The sequence below is a fragment of the Zootoca vivipara genome, chromosome 1 (genome assembly GCF_963506605.1).
Source record: "Zootoca vivipara chromosome 1, rZooViv1.1, whole genome shotgun sequence".
In the NCBI taxonomy this organism is placed as follows: domain Eukaryota; kingdom Metazoa; phylum Chordata; class Lepidosauria; order Squamata; family Lacertidae; genus Zootoca; species Zootoca vivipara.
The window spans coordinates 131865710-131890122 of record NC_083276.1 but is presented as its reverse complement, the minus strand read 5'-3'; the positions used below and the strand labels follow the sequence as shown (position 1 = coordinate 131890122).

Here is a 24413-nt window from a genome sequence, read left to right as displayed (position 1 = left end):
CGCGTTATTGGCCGAGGGAGCCGGCGTACAGCTTCCAGGTCATGTGGCCAGCATGACAAAGCTGCGTCTGGCGAACCAGAGCAGCACACGGAAACATCGTTTACCTTCCAGCCAGAGCGGTACCTATTTATCTACTTGCACTTTGACGTGCTTTCGAATTGCTAGGTTGGCAGGAGCTGGGACCGAGCAACAGGAGCTCACCCCGCCACAAGGATTCGAACCGCCAACCTTCTGATCAGCAAGCCCTAGACTCAGTGGTTTAACCACAGCGCCACCCGTAATGTCCTGTGCTGTAGATGCTCATGGCTTGCCACAACACCTGTTTTGAGTGTGATGTGTTGTAGTATGGCTCTGAGCTGTAGAGACCTCCCCTTCCTTTCTTCCCTTCTCCAGCCCATTGGCACTGTGGCAGACAAAAGAAGCTGCAGTATTCATACAGGAACACCTGCTCTATAAATTTTAGAGTATGCTGTGCAAAATCTCTTAATTTGCACATGTTGCAGTTTGTTTTAGGGAAGTCTTCCTGGTTGATCTTCTAGTAGATTTGTAATAGAATGTCTTTCCTTAGTAGGGCTTTAAAACTATCAATGTGAGCTAACTAATAATGACTTTACAAAGGAAATTATGTAGAGGAATTGTAATTTACTACTATAACTAGTGGGGTTTGCAAATTGGGCAAACGTTACTGAATGTTGATGGCTAGTTTAAAAATACAAAACAGTCTCCAAGCAAGCACATTTGTTTGCAGTGTTATCACACAAACATTTTAAAATGGCACTTGAAGATAATGTTTATAGTTACAGGTAGGTAGCCGTGTTGGTCTGAGTCGAAACAAAATAAAAAAATTCCTTCAGTAGCACCTTAAAGACCAACTAAGTTTTTATTTTGGTATGAGCTTTCGTGTGCATGCATACTTCTTCAGATACCAACTTAGTTGGTCTTTAAGGTGCTACTGAAGGAATGTTTATAGGGTAAGTAAATGTAATAATGTGGTGATGGTAACATCTTTCCACCTCTTCCTAAGAGTTAGGCTGCAGCATTTAATTTAATATTACTACCGGTACCCAAAATAATATTATTTCCTGTTCCTAGTTATAGGTAGGTAGCTGTGTTGGTCTGATTAGTCAAAACAAAATTAAAAAATTCCTTCCAGTAGCACCTTAGAGACCAGCTAAGTTTGTCATTGGTATGAGCTTTCGTATCTGAAGAAGTATGCATGCACACGAAAGCTTATACAGTACCAATGACAAACTTAGCTGGTCTCTAAGGTACTACTGGAAGGAATTCTTTCCTATGTGAGTGTATAGTAGTACCTGCTGCAATAGAAATCTGATTTTTTTGGTTGAGCCTTTGCTTTATTCATATGAACCGTTATGCAGATTCGGTTAAATCCTAGAAATCTGTACTAAAGCTCATGATTAATTAAACTAGGGTTTCCTTGATCACATAACTGTCCTATTTAGAGCCTGTGTGGGGCAAAATATTTCTGCACCTTATTCATCCTAGTAGGTAGACAGGCTTCTTTCATTCCTACTTTTGACCTCTTACGTGAGTCCTGGTTAGATTGGATTAGTATAATTGGCTTTTTAAAGAAATGTGAACTAGAGAAAATGTTCCTGCCTAATGGAAGTGGCCCATTAAAGAATAACTGTTTCATGGCCTTTATCCAACTATATTCTGGTGTTTTGGGTGGTGAATTTGTCATGGCAGTGCACCTAAATGAATTGTTTAGCGTTTAATTGAGGTTCTGTAAGTGGTATGTACTAATCCAAACCCATTATGTCTAAAGGCATTGTCAATACAGTACCTTACTCTGAAAATACAGTCCTCTGTTATTTTATATTCTCCAAGTGGATACTAATGGAAATTATTCATGCTTCTAATTGCAGAATTTATTTTAAAAAGCAACAGAGTAAAACATAAATTCACAACAGCTGTCAGTGAAAGGTTAGCTGTTCAGGGTGTGCCAAATGACTTCTATTTTCTACTATTCTCTATAACAGGCATAGGCAATCTCGGCCCTCCAGATGTTTTGGGAGTACAACTCCCATCATCCCTAGCTAACAGGACCAGCGGTCAGGGATGATGGGATTTGTAGTCCCAAAACATCTGGAGGACCGCCTGCTCTGTAAGCAAGTCCATATTTTGTAGGGAGTCCTAAATGGACTGGCAGAGCAACTCATCAGAGAAGAAGTGTTGTCTAAAGGCAAAAACCTTTCATTTTCTTTTTGTAAACATAACTTACTACAACATTATGAAACTCTGATACCTATTCTTTTGATGAAGCCTACCTAAAGTATACAGGGAGAAAATGTGTAGCAGCAGTCAGTGTCAGATTTGGTCCTGTAAAGCCCCAGGTTACATTAGCACAATCATCAGCTGTGTGTGAGAGAGACACTTGAAGGGATGCAGAAGATTATTGAACAGGGTCTCCCTTTCAAAAAAATGTCTTTAAAAGGAACATTTTAAAGACATTTAAAGAGCTGGGAGTCAGGAGTTGGATTGGAACCATGGTCCAGGGGCAGATTTATCATGTTTTTATCATGCTTTTAATATTCTGTTGGGAGCCATCCAGAGTGGCTGGGGAAACCCAGCCAGATGGGTGGGGTATAAAATAAATTATTATTATTATTATTATTATTATTATTATTATTATTATTATTATCTTCTCCCCCATTGTACTGATTAAAATGGCGGAAGTTACTGTTTGCCCTGTAGGGGAAAATGTATAGGCACTTTAAAGTTTTTCCCCTGGACAGTGAATAGTGATATCGAAAATCCTGGGTGTGGACTTACAGCGTTGCCCAGCTCCTCGGTTTGCATCCTCCTGAAACCAGCCAGCTCAAGGGGGCTTGAAAACTGTCTGCTCCTAAATTGTGGATTGTTTCACTCCAAACAAACTCTGTTAACCCAAGGCAGGAGCCCCTCCCAAGCTGAGCAGTGCAAGTTCCCTCCAGGCCAAGCACTGGGCACAAGCTTGGCCCCATGAAAGCATATCGGCTCCCTCAGGAGCAGCAGCAATTTCACCCTGGCGGCGCCTCACGGGATTGGGGTCAGTGCATCGTGGTATATCACCAGACCCCACAGTGTTTGGCTGGTGATACATTGTGATGTTGAAAACCTGAGATCACTCTAGTCTTAATTTTGCACGCTCTGGACTTGAGGACTGTGTTTCTTCTGTTTGGTATAGCAGTTTGAACATGGTTAGTACAAACAAACAAACAGTCCTAGTTACAGGTAAGTTGCCGTGTTGGTCTGAAATAGTCAAAACAAAATAAAAAAATTCCTTCCAGTAGCACCTTAGAGACCAACTAAGTTTGTCATTGGTATGAGCTTTCGTGTGCATGCATTTCACGTGGGAACTTTCACATGGGAAATGGTTGGGGGAGAGGTTGTTTGGTCTAGCCTTCGCTTTGCTACTTGCAAAGAATCACTCTTAACCTTAATCCCACTCCATATCCCCTAGGCTTCTCTTAACTAAAAATCAAAGTGTTGGCAGAGAAGAGTTAGACTTAAGTTTTCTTCCTTTGTGAGCTTCCCATAGATCTCCTGTCATGGAGTGGCCACATAAAGGGAGAATAAAATAAAAGACATATCTTGGATCTGCTGTGTAATGTGTGGTTTCAAACATAGGACGAGCCCTGTTTAATAATCCGTAACCTCTAAGCAGCATACATAGATTCTAAAATGTTTCTTAGAAATATTGATAAAGCCAAACATTAAAAGCAAGTTAATCTAAAAATGCATTAAAATATAAGTTAAATCAGTTGTTTAAAATATGCATAAGATAATAAAACCACATACTAAAATTGCATGCCTTCTTGTAAACTAGAAGTGATATGAAATATAAGTGTAAAATATAAGTGATGCTAGCAATTCAGATGATTTACATTATTATTTCAAAGTTGCATTGCTAACAGAGCTTCCATTTCTTTCTTTATTGTATTTCAGTAATAACAATCCTTATGCTTCATTTGGAACAACTCAGGCATGGGATGAAGAGAAAAACTTGTGGAGTGCCCCTCATGACATCTCCCACACAGAAGTGGATGACGACCGGATATTGTACAATTTAATTGTGGTTAGAGACAAATTGGACAAAGATTCTGAGGTAAGTCCTGTATGTGGACACTGAATAAATGCTCAAGGTATGCTGAGACAGAGAAGTTGTAAATTGTGTTCCAGAAAAATGACTTCTGATTCTGTTAGCTTGTTTGTAAGCTCCTTTATCTTACAAGAGGCTTGTAACTTACTGTTTTCATATTTTAAGACACAACAGTGTTTGAGTGTATTATTGATTGTATTATTGTCTTGATTGAAGTCCCAAACCATGCCCAAGAGAAGAGTGAGGGAAAACATGGATCAAATATCGAGTCTCCTAAGCTATTCAGAAGAAATGTATTGTACAGTAATGGAAAAAGTTAATTTGCATGTACAGGCATGTCATACTGCTAGACATTGGCATGATCTCCAGAAATAGATTTCTGGATATAGAAATTATAAAAATGCCTAGTGCTTCTTTTCTATAAAAAGAGGTGCTGGAACTCACCACAAACGCCTCCCTTGTTCTCTTATCATGGCAATGGTGCCCACCTGAGAGGTTCTGGAACTGAGTTCTGGTGAGTTCTGAATGAAAAAAGCCCTGAATATGCAAACACAAACGGAGGGCTTGTTCACACTTCTGCTTTTCTCACCTCATTCCTCCAGGGAAAACCCACACTTTACCACTGAATTGCAGCAAACATCAGTTGGGTTTTCCATGGATTGATGTTTGCTCAGGTTTAGCAGTAAAGAGCAAGTTTTCCTGGGGAACGCAGCAGGGAAAACAGCTCAGACCCATGCTTTCTAGGGATGGGACCAACAAAAGTGTGGATGAGCCCTAAGGCAATGCTATTGAACTTGCTCAGATAAAAGAATGAAAGCAAGAAACTGAATCAGCAAAGATGTTTACAAAGGATTTTCTGGAATAGAAATCACGAAACCTCCTTTCCTGTTTCCAGAAATGGCTCCATAATCCCCCCTGTCATTATAGTGTCAACATGGTCAACTAAATCCCTCTTTACGTAGAAGAAATAAGACTAAGATGCTTCCAGATTAGTGAGTGATCTTGGAAAGTAAAAGTTCAGCAATTTGTGTGTGTGTGTGTCGCTTGAAGGAGCTCAGAAGAGGTTGAAGGAGTAGACTAGGAGAGCAGCATGCTCATATATACAATGACTTTCATCTTGAGTAAATAGCAAAATCACTTCCCCCACTTCTTTAAAGAGGACTTGGTCCTCTGTGACAAGCCGTGGTTTTAGATGGGAACTATAATGGCATGTGACTGGACATAATCCTCTTAGTGTTGTTACATTCCAGCTCTCCACATGAGTTTAGTATAAGCTGGTAGCCTTTCAGATTCAGAGGGTAGGTTTGAGATGTTAGGAAGTGATGGTGTCAGTTTTCCTGGTGAAGGGTAATGCCTTATTGTTAATCCTGTAGCTCAGTGGATCCCCGATCTTCCGTGGGATTGCAGTGATATAAATGTTTATTTCCTGCAAAGTATACCCTAATAATAGAGTGACTGAAAATGTTTGTGGTGGGTATTACTCAAGCCTATCTTTCTCCCATATAATCTAGTTCTCTGTGTAAGAAATTTTATGTACCTTTATGAGAACTAAGCCCTGAGTTAACTATTTTGGGGGTTCCTTTTGTCTGTATGTGAATGAAAGGGGTTCAGCAGCTAGTATAAGCAGCCACAAAGTTTTGGGAACCTTGCCTTATATAGGAATGTGCTTCCATTTCATAGTGTGTGGATTTTTCTCTCTAAATCAGGGGTAGTCAACCCTTTTCTACCTACCGCCCACTAATGCCTCTTTCTTGATGCTAAAATTTCCTTACCACCCACCTGTGCTCGATGGAAGGAGGATTCAGCTTGTGCCGTAGAACGCCCTACTGCCCACCTAGAATCCTAAAACGCCCACTAGCGGGCGGTAGGGACCAGGTGGACAACCCCTGGGCTAAAGAATAGGAAGACAGAAGTTTGTGCAAAATTGTAGACATACTGACTGAAGGTAACCTTCAAAATACCATCATGTTCCAAGCCACAAAACTGAAAAAGTGAAAGAAAAATCTGTCCCGATGTTGCTTTCACTTCTAGGTTTGCATCTCAGTTTGATTCCTGTCATGACTTGGGGAAAGTGCTACTATGTACAGTAATTGATTTCCACTAGGTTGGTTTCTTTAAAACAAAAACCTGTACTTCATTTAACATTTATTCTATTCATAATGTAATAAGCAAAAATCTGCTCTTATTCCCTTATGGGGTACACAAGAGCCCTTATTGGGTTCAGAGAATATAACAGAGGCCAACCAGCGAATTTTGAGAAGCAAAGCCTTTATTTTTGCTGTTGCAACAGGGTCCTTCCCCTCATGCAGGAGAGCAAGGAAGGAACCCAGAACAAAAGAGAACCTCCACTTTTATCAGTTTTCCCATCACCAAGAAACACCCCCAAAATACATCATTCCTACATCACAGCTACGTAATCAATACCTCACAAAAAGGGAGTGTTCAAGGTAGAAATCTGAGCAACTTTGACACCTCTCCTAGTCCTCCTCTTACCCCTCCCAGGTGTGAATTCCTAAACACAAAGAGAAATTAACAGTTTCCTAAAAGTTGATCACTATCTTTTGTTCGGAGGAGTCTTCTTGTGAATGAGATGGCTAGTAGTCTGGCACAATGGATGGGGAAATGTCCAGTTGGCAGAACCTCCGGCTTACAGGATTATGGCTCCCAAATTGATAGTCATGTGGAAATGTGTGTGTGATTCTGGTCAGAGAGAGTCAAAATGGTGTCAGTCAGGCCTGTCTTCCTGTGCTGCTTCAGACATGTGCCTGTACATTCATGTACATGTTTATGAACTATATATATATATATATATATATAATCACCTTAAAATTTACAACAATAACAAAATGAATGCCTATACAGTGGGACCTCAACTTACAAACTCCTCGACATCCGATATTTTTGACTTACGAGTGGAAAAAGTGGCCGCGCGCTTACGATTTTCTCGACATCCGAATGGAAAACCCGTTCGTGGCTAGATGCGGTTTCCTCGGCTTGCTTACAAATTTTTCTGTTTCCAATGCATTCCTATGGGAAACTGCGTTTCCTATGGGAAACTCGACTTAGGAAGTTTTCGACCCACGAGTGTGCATTCGGAACGGATTAAATTCGTAAGTCGAGGTCCCACTGTAATTTGCTTTTTCTGATTTCTGACTGTTAGAATTTTGCAACAAACAGCTGCAACTTGATTTAAGTACATTTAATAAACATTTTATTCTGCAAATCCAGTTTCACAGCAGTTTTCAGTGTGCAAAGTGCTTTATTTCTTGTTGATCCCCACAAATGAAAAAACCTGCTGGATAGCTCAGTCGGTTAGAACACGGTGCTGATAACACCAAAATCTCATATTCGACCCCCATATTCCTGCATTGCAGGGGGTTGGACTAGATGATTCTCAGGGTCCCTTTCAATTCTGTGATTTATGATTTCGAACTGCAGTGGTTAATAAACTGTATGTCTGTGACCCAGATAATTGTTTGTTGAACTTCACAAGGCCAGTGAAGTGAGAGGCAGCCAAAAGTAGGATTGCAGGCAGAAATTTCAACATTAATTTTAAAATGCTCTAAAACATGTATTGCACATATAAAGGTGGGTTACTTCATGTTTCAAAATGGCTCCTGTCACAGTGGCCGGAGTGGGCTACTTCAGAGTAACGACGCTACGCAGCTATGCATTTTATTCTTTTATTGGTGCTGCGTATTTACAGTGCTGAAGTCATTGCTATTTACACGGAGTGATGTGGTCAGTCGGTTTCAGAACCTCCGAATGGCTTTTGGCGCGTCTTTCTCCAACACAAAAGCTTTGGCAGACCCATCCTCTTTCCCCTCCTCTTTCTGCGTAATTCCGGAGTTGGGGGGATGGGTCTCCCCCCCTTATTCGCCCCTTCCTGTCCCACCTGGGACCCTGGCTCCTCTACCTTGCCTGAGCCTCGGACACGACTTCCTGCTTCCCCACTGGAATCGGAACTCTCCCTGCTTTCCCCTGTGCTCGGGGGTGGGCTTGAACTCAGGAGGGGAGGGACTTCGCGATATCCCCTGTCCCTCACATCCACCCCCCTCCCAAGCTCTCCTTCACCCCTCCCCAGGTCCCCCCCAGGTGTCGGTGACGACTGGAAGCCTAAGAACTCAGTGCTTTCCGAGCCCGTTGGTGTGAACACCTCCCCCCAGTCCTGCGAGCCCCCCCCTTCCGCCTGGGAGGACGGGAATCCCAAAAAGTCCGTGGCGTCAGAGCTGGTGGGGGTAAAAATGTTCTGCCAATCTGCTCCTTCCTCTGACTGGGTGGATCTCGGTGACACCCATACCTCATCCTCTGGTTCCTCAAACTCCGCTTCCCAGCGCCATGGTGAACTGCTCTCCCGTGCTTCCTCCCCCTCCCCCTCCCTTTCCATGTGCCAGGGCTTGGGTCTATGGGGAAAGAGGGCGTGAAATTCTTCTACCAGGAATTCCTCCTGTATCTGAGTGGCTGGGACCCATTCATTCTGGGACGGTGGAGCATCCTCCCATGCCATGAGGTACTCCAGGCCCCCCACCCCCCTCCTTGAATCCAGGATGGCCGTGGCCTCATTGAGTTGCTCCCTGCCTTCCCTCTCCCCCCCTCCCTCAGGGGTTTGTTCGCTGCCTCGGAGCCTGCTGCTTTCCCTGTACGGCGACAGCAGCGATCTATGAAACACTGGGTGCACCCTCATGTCCTCTGGCAGTGCCAGCCTGTATGCCACCGGGTTGACCTGTTGCGTGACCGTGAAGGGGCCCAACCGTCTGGGCGCCAGCTTTTTGCACCTCCCTCTGATGGGAAGGCCCTCCGAGGACAGCCAAACCTTGTCCCCCACCCTGATGACCTCCCCCGGTCGCCTGTGGCGATCTGCCCCCTTCTTGTACGCTTCCTTGGCTCTCTCCAAGTGTTCTCTGAGCTGCTGGTGCACCGTCTCCAGTTCCTCTGCCCAATCCTCAGCCTGTGGGCCCTCCTCCTCCTCCTCCCCCTCCCTCTCTGGGAAAGATCTGAGGTCGCGCCCGTAATTGGCCTTAAAGGGCGACACCCCTGTGGAGACGTGCACTGCATTGTTGTAGGCAAATTCTGCCAGTGGCAGGCGATCCACCCAGTCCGTTTGCCGCTGGCTGACGTAGCATCTCAGGTACTGCTGCAGAATGGCGTTGACCCTCTCCGCCTGTCCATTGGTCTGCGGGTGTCTAGCCGTCGACAAGCTGACCTCCACCTGCAGGAGGTTCATGAGCCGCCGCCAGAACCTGGAAACAAATTGGCGGCCACGATCCGAAATAACCCTTAAAGGTAATCCATGCAGTCTGAATACGTGATCCACAAACAGTTTGGCTGTCTCTTCTGCAGAGACCGCCCTGGCACACGGTATAAAGTGGCACATTTTGGACATGAGGTCCACCACCACCAACACTGCGGTCTTGCCCCTGGAAGAAGGCAGATCTGTGATGAAGTCCATGGACACCACTTCCCACGGCCTGTGTGGCGTGGCTAAGGGCTCCAGCAATCCCGGTGGCGCTGCTCTGACCACCTTTGCCCGCTGGCAGGTGTCACAGCCCCTTACATAGTCCCGAACATCTTCCCGCACCCCTGGCCACCAGAAGTGTCGCATGACTAGGTGAGTGGTTTTGTCCCTCCCAAAATGACCCGCCGTTGGGTTGTCGTGCATCTGCTTGAGGACCGTACGTCTGAGCTGGGTGGTGGGCAGGTACAGTGCACCCTTGTAGAAAAGCAGCCCCCTGCGTTCTGCAAAGTCTTTTGCCTGCTCCCCCCCCTCTCAGTTCTCTGAAGATGCGGTTGGCAAATTCATCCGCTGCCGTCAGTGCTGTGAGTTCTGCCTCGCTCACCACTGCTGCTCCGCAGGACCATGCTGACGGGGGGAAAATGTGCCTGGGTGCCGGTGGCGCCTCCTCCTCCATGTACTCTGGCTTGCGGGAGAGGGCATCCGCCCTGACATTCTGCTCTCCCGGGATGTAGTGTATGGAGAAGTTGAAGTTCGAGAAGAACTCTGCCCACCGTATCTGCCGCTGGTTGAGCACCCTGGCAGTTCTCCAGAACTCCAGGTTCTTGTGGTCTGTGCACACCTGGATGGGGTGCTTGGCGCCCACCAGGAAGTGTCTCCAGTGCTGGAACGCAGCGTGGATCGCAAGAAGTTCCCGATCAAACACCGTGTAGTTTCGCTCTGGCTGGGTCAACTTCCTGGAGAAGAAGGCACAGGGTCTCCACTCTCTGTTGGCGTCCAGTTGCAACAAAATGGCGCCCACAGCTTTATCAGAAGCATCTGTCTCCACGCGTAGGGGCGCGTCCTGAATCACGTGGAACAGGTTCTGGTCTGAGGCGAACACCCTCTTGAGGCTTTCGAACGCTGCTTGCGCCTCTGGTGTCCACCTGAACCTCTGCTTGCCTCGCAGGCAATCAGTGATGGGAGCCGTAACGCGAGAGAAGTTCTTGATGAACTTCCTGTAGAAGTTGGCGAAGCCTAGTAGGCGTTGGGCATCTTTGCGCGTCCTGGGGCTGTGCCAGTCCAGGATGGCCTGCACCTTGTCCTTGTCCATCGCCAGCCCCTTGTCTGACAGCTTGTAGCCCAGGAAGTCCACCTCCTTGGTGTGAAACTTGCACTTCTCCAGCTTCACATACAGGTGGTTCTCCTTCAGGCGCTGCAACACCTCCCTGACGTCTTTCACATGCTGCACTGGGTCATCGGAATAGATAAGGATGTCATCCAGGAAGACCAAGCATTTCCTGAAGAGGAGGGACCCCAGGACGTGGTGCATGAAGGCCTGGAAGCATGCTGAGCCCCCTTGCAACCCGAAGGGCATCACCAGATATTCAAAAGAGCCCAGAGGCGTGAACATCGTGGTTTTCCATTCATCGCCTTCCCGGATCCTGATCAAGTTGTATGCCCCCCTCAGGTCTAGCTTGGTGAAAATCTTGCCCCTGCGTGCCGCTGTCAGGAGATCATCCACTCTGGGCATGGGGAAAGCCACTGGCTCTGTCACTGAATTCAGCCGTCTAAAATCCACCACAAGATGGCGCTGTTGCGTGTCTTTCTTGTCCACCCAGAAGACCGGGCTGCCCCCTGCTGCCTTGCTTTCTCTGATGAACCCCCGCTTGAGGTTCTTGTCGATGAAAGCGCGCAGATCCTCCAGTTCCTGGTCTGACATGGCGTACAGCTTGGCTGGGGGTATAGTTGCCCCTGGCACCAGGTTGATCTGGCAGTCAAAAGACCTGTGTGGGGGTAGGTGGTCGGACTCCGCTTCGCTGAAGACCTCCTGCAGGTCCCAGTACGGCTTGGGTATCGCCTCACCCCCTTTGACGTGCATGGTGGCCACCGTGGCTATCGGAGGCCCCTCCCCTGGTTGGTGCTGCATGCAATGTTCCAGGCAAAAGTCCGATCCAAAAGTGATGCATCTCTGGTGCCAACTGATGGAGGGGTCGTGGCACGCCAGCCAGCTCATGCCCAAGACGATGGGGGGGTCCGAGATGGTGGTGACGTTGAATGCCAGTGTCTCTGAGTGCCTTCCCACCGTCATTCTCATGGGGGGGGTTTGATGAGTGATGGCCCCTCCCAGCAGCTCTCTGCCGTCAATGGTTGCCACGTGCAGAGGAAAATCCAGCTGCAGAAGCTGGATCTGGTGCTCTTCTGCAAAGTTTCTCGAGAAGAAGTTCGCTGACGCCCCACTGTCAATTAGGGCGAGGACCGTCAGGGGATAGCCATTTGGGAGCGTGAGCGTCACTTCTAGAACCACTCCTGCTCTGGGAGGGGTGGGCTGGCTCTGCTCCTCTCTGTGCGGGTGGGTGGGCTGGGGCTGTTGTCTGCTGACTGTGCCTGGCTGCTGCCCCTTGTCTCCTGCAGCCAGGCTTTCCCGTTTCCCTGCTGTGGTGCTGCGTCAGTGGGGGAGGGCACAACCGTTCCCGCCTTTCCTTGCCACTCCCTGCGATGTGGGCAGTCTCTGACGAGATGCTGGGGGGAGTTGCAGAGAAAGCAATTCCCACCCCTTCCCTCCTTGCGTCTTGGCGCCGCTGGGGTTTGAAAAGCCCCCGCGCGCGCGCTATCAATCTGCATGGGTTCCTGGTCCTGGCTGGCCCCAGGCGTGGCTTGAAAGGGTTGTTGGGGGAGCGGCTTCTCCTGCGACCGTGGGAACCAAGCCCGCTTTGCGCGCGTTGCTTGCTTGTCGCTCCACCGGGATTCCTGTCTCACCCCCACCGCCAGAGCCGCTTTGCTCAGCTGATCCATATTACTGGGCTTGGGACCTCTCGAGAGCTCATCCTTCACCTCCTCATGCAACCCCAAGTAGAACGCCGCTTGCATTGGGGGTGACTCTAGTTCCCACCCCAATCTGTGCACCAGCATGGTGAATTTCGCCCAATACGCGCGAACTGTCATATTTCCTTGGCGTAAATTATGAAGTTCCTCCTTAGTCTGGTCCATATGACTATCGGACGAATACATCGTTTTCAAACCTTCTAGAAATAGTTTGACATTCTTCATGCAAGGATTCTTTGTTGCGATTAACGGTCTTAGCCACTCCCTGGCTGCCCCGGTAAGGTGCTCCACAATAAACGCTACTCTGTGCTCATCATCAGGGAACTCATCGTGGTGCAGCTCAAGAGCATACACAATCTCAGTCTCAAAGCCCTGATATTCCCTCGGGTCTCCATTGAACTTGCTTACTAGGGTCCCGGCTCTCCTTCCTGGCAGCACTTGGACTTGGGGTGCCCCTCCCGCCTTGTTTTTCTCTGCATCCAGCTTGTTTTGGAGGTCTACCGCCACCGCCCTTAATTCCTGCTCTCTTTCCTGTAGCGCTCTCACCTGTTCCGCAAGTTGTAGCCGGTCGTCCTGGACCTTCTTAGTCTCTTCTTTAGCTGCCTTCAATTCCCCCTGCGCCTGCAGCGACAGCTGCTGCAGTTCTAGCTGGGCTTGCTCCGCGATCTGCCGCCATCTCTCCGCCTCTGACACGCTCATCCCGGCAACTCCAAAGTAGCCCAAAAAGGGATTCGGAGGTTGCTGTCACAGTGGCCGGAGTGGGCTACTTCAGAGTAACGACGCTACGCAGCTATGCATTTTATTCTTTTATTGGTGCTGCGTATTTACAGTGCTGAAGTCATTGCTATTTACACGGAGTGATGTGGTCAGTCGGTTTCAGAACCTCCGAATGGCTTTTGGCGCGTCTTTCTCCAACACAAAAGCTTTGGCAGACCCATCCTCTTTCCCCTCCTCTTTCTGCGTAATTCCGGAGTTGGGGGGATGGGTCTCCCCCCCTTATTCGCCCCTTCCTGTCCCACCTGGGACCCTGGCTCCTCTACCTTGCCTGAGCCTCGGACACGACTTCCTGCTTCCCCACTGGAATCGGAACTCTCCCTGCTTTCCCCTGTGCTCGGGGGTGGGCTTGAACTCAGGAGGGGAGGGACTTCGCGATATCCCCTGTCCCTCACAGCTCCTGACTGCTTTCTTTTATTCTACAACATCACAGTCTTTCCCTTTCCCTATTGAGAAGATGGAAGTGTATCTGTCAACTGCTTTGAGGGAGATAATAACACTGGAAAATAAAGTAGAGTAACCCAAAGACTTGTTAGAGATCTGTGAAAGGCTTTGACACTTGGGTAAATCAACCACATCTTAATCGAACACGACCTTTTTCTTTCAGCCACAGCACAGTACACCAACACAAGGGAAAGAGAACCTAGACCCCAATTATTTGGCCTACGTTCTTTGAAAGAAATCCAATTTGGTGTCCCAATTATTGAAGGAACTGTATTCAGTACTTGCGAGAAGAATGCTACAAAAACTAAGCTTCACGGCATAATGAAGCTGCTCTGCTGGACTGTCACATCCAGCAGTACAAAAGAAGCCAACCTCTTAGTGAGAGAGGAACAGAACATTTGGAGAACAATTATGTACGGTCTGTTGGCATGATGTGTACTGTATTTAAGCCTTTGGTTTTGTGTTTAATTTGGCTTACGTTTTATATGTAGTACTCTCCTTTATGTGTGGATTTGAAATCTTAAGCTCACGGAACAAAAGTTCTAGAAATTTTGCAGAATAGATATTGGGGATAGCTGAGAACTTGGTGGTGTCCATTTCTCCTGGGCAGAAAGGCTGGAGACACTGGGCCATCAGGTGGCAGAAACGCAAGAGGCAGTGGCCCTGCAGGCATCCTGCCCCAATGCCACCACTGAAGCAAACCAGGCAAAGGAGGCTTTGGCAGCCGTGTAGTGTTCTGCCACCCAGTAATACGGGGCGGGTGTGTGTGTGTGTGATTTCAGGTTTGCAAAGCTCATCTTTCTATTAAGCTCTTGGATTTCATAATGCTTTTGCCATGATACCTGTAGCCTCGAAAGTTTAGAAATAACTGCATAGGTTGCGATAGGATTAAGGCAGTTGATAACATACATGTACATTATCCTTCTAAGGTAAAGGTAAAGGGGCCCCTGACCATCCGGTCCAGTCGTGTCTGACTCTGGGGTTGCGATGCTCATCTCGCTCTATAGGCCGAGGGAGCCGGCGTTTGTCTGCAGACAGCTTCCGGGTCATGTGGCCAGCATGACAAAGCTGCTTCTGGCGAACCAGAGCAGTGCACGGAAACGCTGTTTACCTTCCTGCTGTTGTTGTTTGTTGTTTAGTCGTTTAGTCGTGTCCGACTCTTCGTGACCCCATGGACCATAGCACGCCAGGCACTCCTGTCTTGCACTGCCTCCCGCAGTTTCGTCAAACTCATGTTCGTAGCTTCGAGAACACTGTCCAACCATCTCGTCCTCTGTCGTCCCCTTCTCCTAGTGCCCTCCATCTTTCCCAACATCAGGGTCTTTTCCAAGGATTCTTCTCTTCTCATGAGGTGGCCAAAGTATTGGAGCCTCAGCTTCACGATCTGTCCTTCCAGGGAGCACTCAGGGCTGATTTCCTTAAGAATGGATAGGTTTGATCTTCTAGCAGTCCATGGGACTCTCAAGAGTCTCCTCCAGCACCATAATTCAAAAGCATCAATTCTTCGACGATCAGCCTTCTTTATGGTCCAGCTCTCACTTCCATACATCACTACTTCCTGCTGTAGCGGTTCCTATTTATCTACTTGCACTTTGATGTGCTTTCGAACTGCTAGGTGGGCAGGAGCAGGGACCGAGCAACGGGAGCTCACCCCATCACAGGGATTCGAACCGCCAACCTTCTGATCAGCAAGCCCTAGACTGTGGTTTAACCCACAGCGCCACCTGGGTCCTTCTATTTTTCTCAAATGCATTTAAGAGCTTTCTGTGTTTGTGTATTGATGCTCAGCTGAGCCTCTTGTAAAGCAGAGGTGGGGAACTGCCTGGCCAGCAGGCCAAATCTCTGAGTCCACTATCCTCCATAGGCCAACTTTGACAGGTAGGCTGGTGTCAGGTGACGGACACCTGTGAAAGTTCAGTAAAGGCTTGGGAGTCCAGCCCTTTATCTTATTCTGCTTCCAGGCTGCTCCACAATTGCAGTGCAGAGTCATATTTCAGTTTTCTTAAAGTTGTATATTTTCCCCAGAGTACTTCTACATGGTGCTTTTCCTGGTGAGCTGTGGTATTATATCCAAAATAGTGTCATTCAGCTAAGATTACAGGAGGGAAATCAAATGCACCCAACTGGTATATGACACAAGAAAGTCATTCAGTTTTTTGTTTTATTTCTTACAGTGTTCTTACAATATTCATTTTTATGTTGTGAACCACCCTGTGATCTTTGAAGGGCAGCATACAAATTTAATTAATTAATTAATTAATAATACAATCTGATGTGTTGCCAATTCGGTTTTCCTAATAACTGCTACTTGTGAAATTGTGAGGAGAGTTTTCCTACAGCTGTGGATCTCAAGCCTTTTTCAGAGGCCTATTTTATTTTATATTTTATTTTATATACCATCCTATACCTGCAGGCCTCAGGACCACTTACAAAACAAAATTACAATAGAAAAACACAAAATGCATAATCAAAATATAAGCAGAATAAAAATATAAACAAAATATAATTAGGAACAGCCTCCCCTGCAACACACATAGTTAAGAACAATTTTAAACAATTTTAAAAGCACAATTAAAAAGCAGTTTAAAAGAATGCGAACAGTATTCTCTCCTGGGTAGCTGCAGTCCTTGTGAAGCCTGTCTGGCCCCGTCCTAGGCATGGTGGAGAGGTAGGAGCAGGAACCTCAGACTTGTGGCAGGTGTTCCTTTCTTGCTGGGCAAGGAAGTCCGTAGTCTGTCAGGCCCTAGGACTTAAAATATTCTTATCTCTCTTTTGGACCCAGCAGTCAGGGAAATTAGACTCCTTTTATTCCTAGTGACATTTTTGTCCCCAGCAAAGACGCTGTCCAAGACTTTCCGTCTTTCAGTCTGCCCGCCTCACCCCATCAGCATTAAACAGTGGAGACTTACAGTATTAGAAGACTTGCTTCTTGCTTCTGTCCTCTTTACATTTTGCTCTTTTGTAAGAGCATCATGCCGATGTGCTTTGTCAGTATCCCCAAAATGGTTTTGAACGACATTTTAGAAACTTGTCCTTCCATAAAAATGGTTGGCGTACATGAATAATTTTGTATTGCACTTAATTTCTCAAAAGTATGAGCATGCTGAAACTTGTTATCTAACATGGGCCAGTATTTTTCCTTCCAGTGGAGACCCCACTTAGTAGTTTCTTTTGTGATTTTTTGGTGCCCTCTAGTGGGGAAATTACACAGATCAATGCTATTTGAAGTTAAAAGGAGTAATTGTACAAGTACCTGAGAAGGAAACTACTTATACAGTGGTACCTCGGTTTATGAACACAATTGGTTCCAGAAGTCTGTTCATAAACTGAAGCGTTCATAAACTGAAGCGAACTTTCCCATTGAAAGTAATGTAAAGTGGATTAATCCGTTCCAGACGGGTCCGCGGAGTACTCAACCTGAAGCGTACTTAACCCGAAGCATGGGTGTAATTGGTTCCGGAAGTCTGTTCATAAACTGATGCGTTCATAAACTGAAGTGAATTAATCCGTTCCAGATGGGTCCGCGGCGTTCGTAAACCGAACATTCGTAAACCGAGGTGTTCATAAACCGAAGTTCCACTGTATGTGGGACTGCTGTTTGCCAACACAAAGTTCTTGTTTCTGTGCCAGGCTATGGTACCTTTCTATGTTCTGTCGCCATTTTCTTTTTTCAAATGACTGAGCTCCAATTACAGCTTCTATGTTTCAGTTTCCTTTAGGGTTGCCATACTTCTCGGAATTCCCGGACATGTCCTTTTTTGTGGGTCCTACATGCCTGTCTGGGGGGGATTTTACATTTGAAAGCAAATATCCTGGGTTTTGTTTTTTGTTTTTTAAATGTGGGTGAGTGGATCTGGTTGGTTCAGGCCATAGCTGCCAAGTTATCCCTTTTTTTTTACGGGAAATTCCATTATGCTGAATAGGCTTCCTTGGCAGCTATGGTTCAGGCTCTGGCTTGGGCCACGGGCTCGGCGATGGGGCTATTGGGCGACTACCCTAAAAAAGCTTGCCCCTTCCACCTCCTGGTTATAATAATTCGTGCAGCTGTCAATAAATTTGTGAGCAAGTCCTTCCTAGCCTGTGAATCTTCCACCCCATCGTAAATTGATAATAATGCTACTTCTGGATTTTCAGCCAGCTTTAACCCAGTGATTTCTGCTATCTCCTTAAACACCCTTTGCCCCCAAAATTGTACATATTAACACCCGCACCACATGTGAACATAATTCCCTGTTCCCTGGCATCCCCTCCAACATAACACCAAATATTCCTTGATTATTTGATTTAATCTGACTGGTGTCAGACCATCTCCAAATTAATTTATAATAATTTTCTTTTATTCTTATAGACAACGTTTTCAAAGTACGTTTCTCCCATATTCTCTCCCCCCCCCAGCTTTGACTATATTTGCCCTGATGTCTCCTTTTCCCATACCTCTTTTAATTGATCTTCTTGATTCTCCATTTCTAGTAATATTTTATAAATTTCACTGGTTTCCCCTTTTATAACTGTATTTTCTTTTTTATCTCCTGTTATGTACTGAGCTGAATCCTAGAACAATAGGATTCAGAATCAGCGGGAGCTACCCAATCCAACTCCAGGTGGAAGTGAATCCGCAACCTGATTGGCCTGCTGGAGCAGCCAATCAGGCGGCTGGCAGAAGTGAATCTGCTACCTGATTGGCCTGTAGGAGCAGCCAATCAGGCTGCAGGCAAAAGTCAATCCACAATATAATTGGCCCACAGGTGTAGCCCTGAAGTAGCCAATCACGCAAGGCCCATTGTGTAAATAATGTATATAAGCAGATGGTTTTGGGAAAAGAGCGATTCGTCTTCTCTTCTCCTCCTTGATGACTATGAGCTGAATAAAGAGCATGAAATTCACTCTTGACTCCGAGTATATTTCACTGGCGACGAAGGTGGGATCCTGCTGAGCTGACCGCCACCACGCACTGCACCGCAGCACCGCCACCTGCTGCACCGCTGCATCGCACCGTGCATCCAGGCTTCAGCTCCAGGACCCAAGGAACCCAGAATGGCAACCGACAGCAGCTTCTCGCCATTCAAACCAGCATCAGGAGACTGGGAAGGGTACGCCGCCCGTTTCAACTTCCTCCTGCAAGCGAAAGAAGTCACCAACGATGCCATGAAGAGGGCGACATTCTTCAGCGTCTGTGGAGAGGAGACGTTTGAAATCGCCCGGGCTCTCCTTGCACCTAGAGATGTCGCTACCGTCTCTTACAAAACAATAATGGAACGGCTGAAGGAGCACTTCTCACCACAGCCCTCGGTGGTAGCTTGCCGAAATGCCTTCTACGCAAAACGGCAAGCCCCGGGGGAAACCATAACTGGGTTTGTGACCTCCCTCCGCCAAGCCGCCCGGTTATGCAACTTCTCAGAATTGGAGAACATGCTTCGTGACCGCCTCGTCGGTGGCCTGAGGGACGAGATGTTGCAACGACGCCTCTACGCCAAAAAAGACCTCACGTTCCAGATTGCTCTGGAGGAAGCCCTGGCAACCGAAGCCGCCGAGAGGTCAACGCAAGAGGCACGACCGGCCCCGCCATCCCAGCCGAGGGTCTACCACGAAGACCTCACCGACGAATCCGAATCTGACAGGGAGGAAGTACACCGAGTACAGCGGCGCACTCAAGCAGCACACACACCACAGCAGCCTCGACGAGAAGGAGGGAACTGTGCAAGCTGCGGGGAGAACCACGAGAGGAGGACCTGTCGTTTCCGCAACGCAGAGTGCAGGCAGTGCAGAAAATTGGGACACATCGCCCGGGTGTGTCGGGCTCGACTCACCCGTCGACAAGCATCAGATGACCGACCCAGGAGCCTCAGGTCACACGGCACCATGCACCAAGGCAACTCGACGGAGATCACGGACTACCAGGTATTCCAGTTGCCCCATCCCAGCACAGAGAAAATTTATATAGAGGTACAGATAGAGGGAGCCCCATGCCGCATGGAGCTGGACACGGGTTCAACTCTATCCATAATCTCGGCCCGAACATTAAGGGAACTGTGCCCTAATGGGGGTCCCAAACTAAGGCCGGCCCCATTCACCCTCCGGGACTTCCAGAAACGTAAGGTCCCTACTATGGGGGTGGGGACCTTCAGGGTGCAATATCGAGGGCGAAAGCAACAATTGGACTTGCTGGTAGTTAAGGGCCCCTACGTTAGCTTACTGGGACTGGCATGGTTTGGACCTCTGGGGCTAGCCGTTACCGGGGTGAACCGCACTAGCTTACAAGTGGACGTGGACGCCATATGCAAAGAGTTTCCAGGGGTTTTTCGATGGGGCATTGGGACGATATACAGGACCCCCCATTGCCCTACAGCTAGACCCCGCTGTACGACCCATCAGGCACAAGGCCCGCCGGGTCCCGTTTGCCCTGAAACCCCGCATAGACGAGGAATTGGACCGGCTCGTGGAGCAAGGAGTGCTGGAGCCGGTGCCCAACGCCCCCTGGGAAACTCCAATTGTCACACCTGTCAAGCCTAACGGTTCGGTCCGCATCTGTGCAGACTACAAATGCACCATAAACAAGGCTCTCACGGCCCATGCATACCCAGTGCCAGTGGTCAGCCATGTCCTCGCCACCCTGGCTGGGTCAAAAATCTTTGGCAAACTGGACTTGGCCCAAGCGTATCAACAGTTGCCTGTGGACGAAGCCACAGCAGAGGCTCAGACGATTGTGACGCACAGAGGGGCATTCAGAGTAAAGCGGCTGCAATTTGGCGTTAGCGTGGCACCAGGCATATTCCAGAATCTAATGGACTCTCTCCTTAAAGGGATTCCTGGTGTCACCCCCTTCTTCGATGATGTACTGATCGCCGGGCCCACACCAGAGGAATTTGAGGACCGCCTCCGCTCCGTCCTGCACCGTTTCCAGACGGCGGGCCTCAAGGTGAAGCGGGAAAAGTGTTTACTGGGAGTGCCACAGGTGGACTTTCTGGGATTTAAGGTGGACGCAGAAGGGGTCCATCCAACCGGTGACAAGGTACGGGCCATTTGTGAGGCCCCAGCGCCCAAGAGCAAGCCCGAACTTCAGTCATTCTTGGGACTATTGAACTTTTACCATGCCTTCCTTCCCCATAAGGCAGCGGTAGCGGAGCCCCTACACAGACTCCTAGATAAAAGGGCCCCTTGGGTGTGGGGCCAGCGACAAAGGGCCGCATTCCAGGCAGTCAAGGACTTGCTCGTCTCGAACTCGGTCTTAGCACACTTCGACGAGAGGCTGCCAGTGGTGCTGGCATGCGACGCCTCTCCCTATGGCATCGGCGCTGTCCTGGGACACCAACTCCCGGATGGAAGAGAGGTGCCGGTGGCATACTTCTCCCAGACGCTTGCTGCAGCCGAACGAAACTACTCACAGATTGACAAGGAGGGTCTGGCAATCGTGAAGGGCGTAAAAAAATTCCATGATTTCTTGTACGGGCGGCCCTTTACCATAGTGACTGACCACAAGCCGTTGCTTGGCCTGTTTGCCCCTGAGAAGCAGACCCCCCAAGTGTTGTCTCCACGTGTCCTCAGGTGGTCAATTTTCCTTGCCGGCTACCAGTATGCACTAATCCACCGCCCTGGGAAGGCGATGGGCCACGCAGACGCCCTCAGCAGGCTACCACTACCAGAAAAGGCCCCGACCCAGCGCCTGCGCAAGAGGTTATGACCCTGGAGCTGCTTCCCGACCGACCCATTCAGGCACAAGAAGTTGCGCACCATTCCACAAAAGATAGGGTCATCTCCCGGGTCCTGGACTGGGTGTGGCGAGGATGGCCCAGCAGCAGCCCCGGGCCAGAATTCGCTGGCTACACAAACCGCAAACATGAACTGTCGGCCCACAAGGGGTGCCTGTTATGGGGAAGCAGGGTTGTTGTTCCCCAGCCCCTCCGCAAAAGGGTCCTCACAGCCCTACACGAGACACACCCAGGGGTAGTGAGGATGAAGGCCCTTGCCAGGAGTTATGTGTGGTGGCCGGGGATTGACAGAGAGATAGAGGCCTGGGTCCAACACTGCCAGACCTGCCAAGAATCCCGCCCGGATCCCCCAAGGGCCCCAGTCCAGCCCTGGGAGTCCGCCCGACATCCATGGTCACGCTTGCACGTGGACTTCGCTGGCCCCTTCCAGGGAAAAACATTCTTCATAGTGGTGGATTCCTACACCAAATGGCTGGAGGTCGCACTGGTACCATCCACTTCTACGGCGGCAGCCATCCGGGTACTACGTAAGCTGTTTGCGACCCACGGGCTCCCTGACACCCTCGTCTCGGACAATGGAACCGCATTCACGTCAGAGGAGTTCCAGACCTTCACAGCGCAGAACGCCATCCGCCACATCCGCTCAGCACCATTCCACCCTGCCACCAATGGCCAAGCGGAGCGCATGGTGCGGACCACCAAGGACAGCCTCCGCCGCATGACACAAGGGGACTGGGAATACCGCCTTGCCGCATTTCTTCTAGCACAGCACAGCACCCCAAGCACAACGACGGGCCGGAGCCCAGCTGAATTACTAATGGGCCGGCGCCTTGCAACTAGACTGGACCGACTTCACCCCGACAGAGCTCAGGATGAGGTAGTGGTGGGGAAAGGCAGGAACCCCCGGACATTTGTGGCCCAGGACCCAGTGTATGCAAAGAATTTTGGGGCAGGCCCAGCATGGGTACCCGCCACAGTCACCAAGGTGACCGGTCCCGTGTCGTACGAGGTACTAACGGAAGGGGGGCAATGTTGGCGCCGCCACTGCGACCAGATACGGCGACGATTCCCAGGAGGAACCCGGGAGGAGAGCGGGACAGAGGGGTCCCAAGGGGACAGCAGGGCAGTGAGGCCTGTAGAGCGAGAGGGGTGGGCAGAGGAAGCAGAAGCAGTAGGCACAGAGGGGCGCCCCGAGGCTGGAAGGACACCGGAACCAGAGCTACAACCTAGTGGTTCAGTGGCGCCAGACCAGACAGCCCCGGCACAGCCAGCAGCCTCGGAACACGAGCCAGAACCAGAACCCCTGACCAAGGAACACCCCAGGCCGCAACGCACACGGAGGCGGCCAGCAGACCTTGGGGACTACGAATGCAACTTCCCGGGCAGGACTGGAACTTAGAGGGGAGGGGTGTTATGTACTGAGCTGAATCCTAGAACAATAGGATTCAGAATCAGCGGGAGCTACCCAATCCAACTCCAGGTGGAAGTGAATCCGCAACCTGATTGGCCTGCTGGAGCAGCCAATCAGGCGGCTGGCAGAAGTGAATCTGCTACCTGATTGGCCTGTAGGAGCAGCCAATCAGGCTGCAGGCAAAAGTCAATCCACAATATAATTGGCCCACAGGTGTAGCCCTGAAGTAGCCAATCACGCAAGGCCCATTGTGTAAATAATGTATATAAGCAGATGGTTTTGGGAAAAGAGCGATTCGTCTTCTCTTCTCCTCCTTGATGACTATGAGCTGAATAAAGAGCATGAAATTCACTCTTGACTCCGAGTATATTTCATCTCCCCTTTTTATAATATATATTTTTTCAAATTATGTATATTCTTTGCAGTTCTTGTTTTCCCTCAACCACTTCTTTGCCCATTGCTCCAGTTATATACAGTTATACCATGTTATTTTACTTCCTATTAGAGCATCTCTTATTTGTTCTTTGCTTCTCATTTTCTCCACCCAATCCTTTATTTTAAGTATTTTCTTCTCTTTTGCTTTTTTTCAATTTCCTTTTTTAAATTTACTGGGAAGTCTTCTATCATCTCCACCAGGGTTAGTGGGGAATTTGCTGGTATCAATTTTCCTTTATATTTCACCCATTCCTCAATAATATTTTTTAATAAGGGATTTTCAATATTCTGCCACTATTTTCTATTTGGTTTGATAAATATATATATTCACTAACGTCTCCTTCATTTCCTGTGTACCACTCTCTAACCATTCTAACTCTCCTTGTTCTGTTATCCCATGTATGACATATCTTAACTGATTTGCTATATAATATAACTTTATGTTAGGGAGCCCCAGTCCACCTGATACTATTTCCCCTCATCACTGCTTTCATTATATCACATATTATTGCTTGAGTACTTTGCCTCTTCTTATTGATCTCCCATATACCGGTATCTAATAATTCTTTCCCTATCTTATTTACTGTTTGACTATTATTGAAGATCCTCGTGTCTAACCTCCATCTTCTGGCTTCCTTGTAATCTTTATTTATTTTTAATACCATATTAACCAATGTGTGGTCGGTTACCTTTATTATTCCAATTTCCGTATTCGTTATTTTAGATACTAAGTTTTTTGAAACAAAGATATAATTGATCCTTGAGTAGGTCTTATGCACTAGTGAGAAGAATGAAAATTTCTTCTCTCCTCCCCTCATCACTCTCCTTTTCATAATTTTAGCTAATCCTGTAATGTTATTACATCTTTCCTCTGGGGTAGGATTTGACTTATCCAGTCATTTATCTAATACCATATTGAAATCTCCTGCCATAATCATATATAACGCTTTTGAATATCCTCCATTTCCTTAAACACTTTATCAAAAAGTTCCACCTGATTTTCATTAGGAGCATAAATATTAATTATAGTGTATTCTTCCCCCGCCATTATTCCCTGAATTATAATGTATCTTCCCTCAGGATCTTTCTTCATCTTTAATATACTAAACCCACATCTCTTTGAAATTATAGTTGCTACCCCTCTTGATTTTGAAGTACCATATGCTTTTTCATAATTATTTACACCTCTCATTCTGAGTTCATTAACCCCCTCTTTCGTCTGATGCGTTTCCTGTAAAAATATTACAACTGCTTTATCTTTATTCAGTAATGTTTCTATCC

General features: G+C 47.9%; 1 protein-coding gene across 2 annotated transcripts in view; it reads left to right on the top strand.

Annotated features, from left to right (window-relative positions):
* MREG (melanoregulin) overlaps positions 1 to 24413 on the top strand; it is a 56573-nt gene that overhangs the window by 5553 nt on the left and 26607 nt on the right. For both annotated transcript variants that reach the window (XM_060282346.1, XM_060282345.1), the window contains exon 2: positions 3952 to 4111. In XM_060282346.1, the coding sequence (XP_060138329.1) occupies positions 3952 to 4111 (160 nt within the window). The remainder of the gene's footprint in view (positions 1 to 3951; positions 4112 to 24413) is intronic.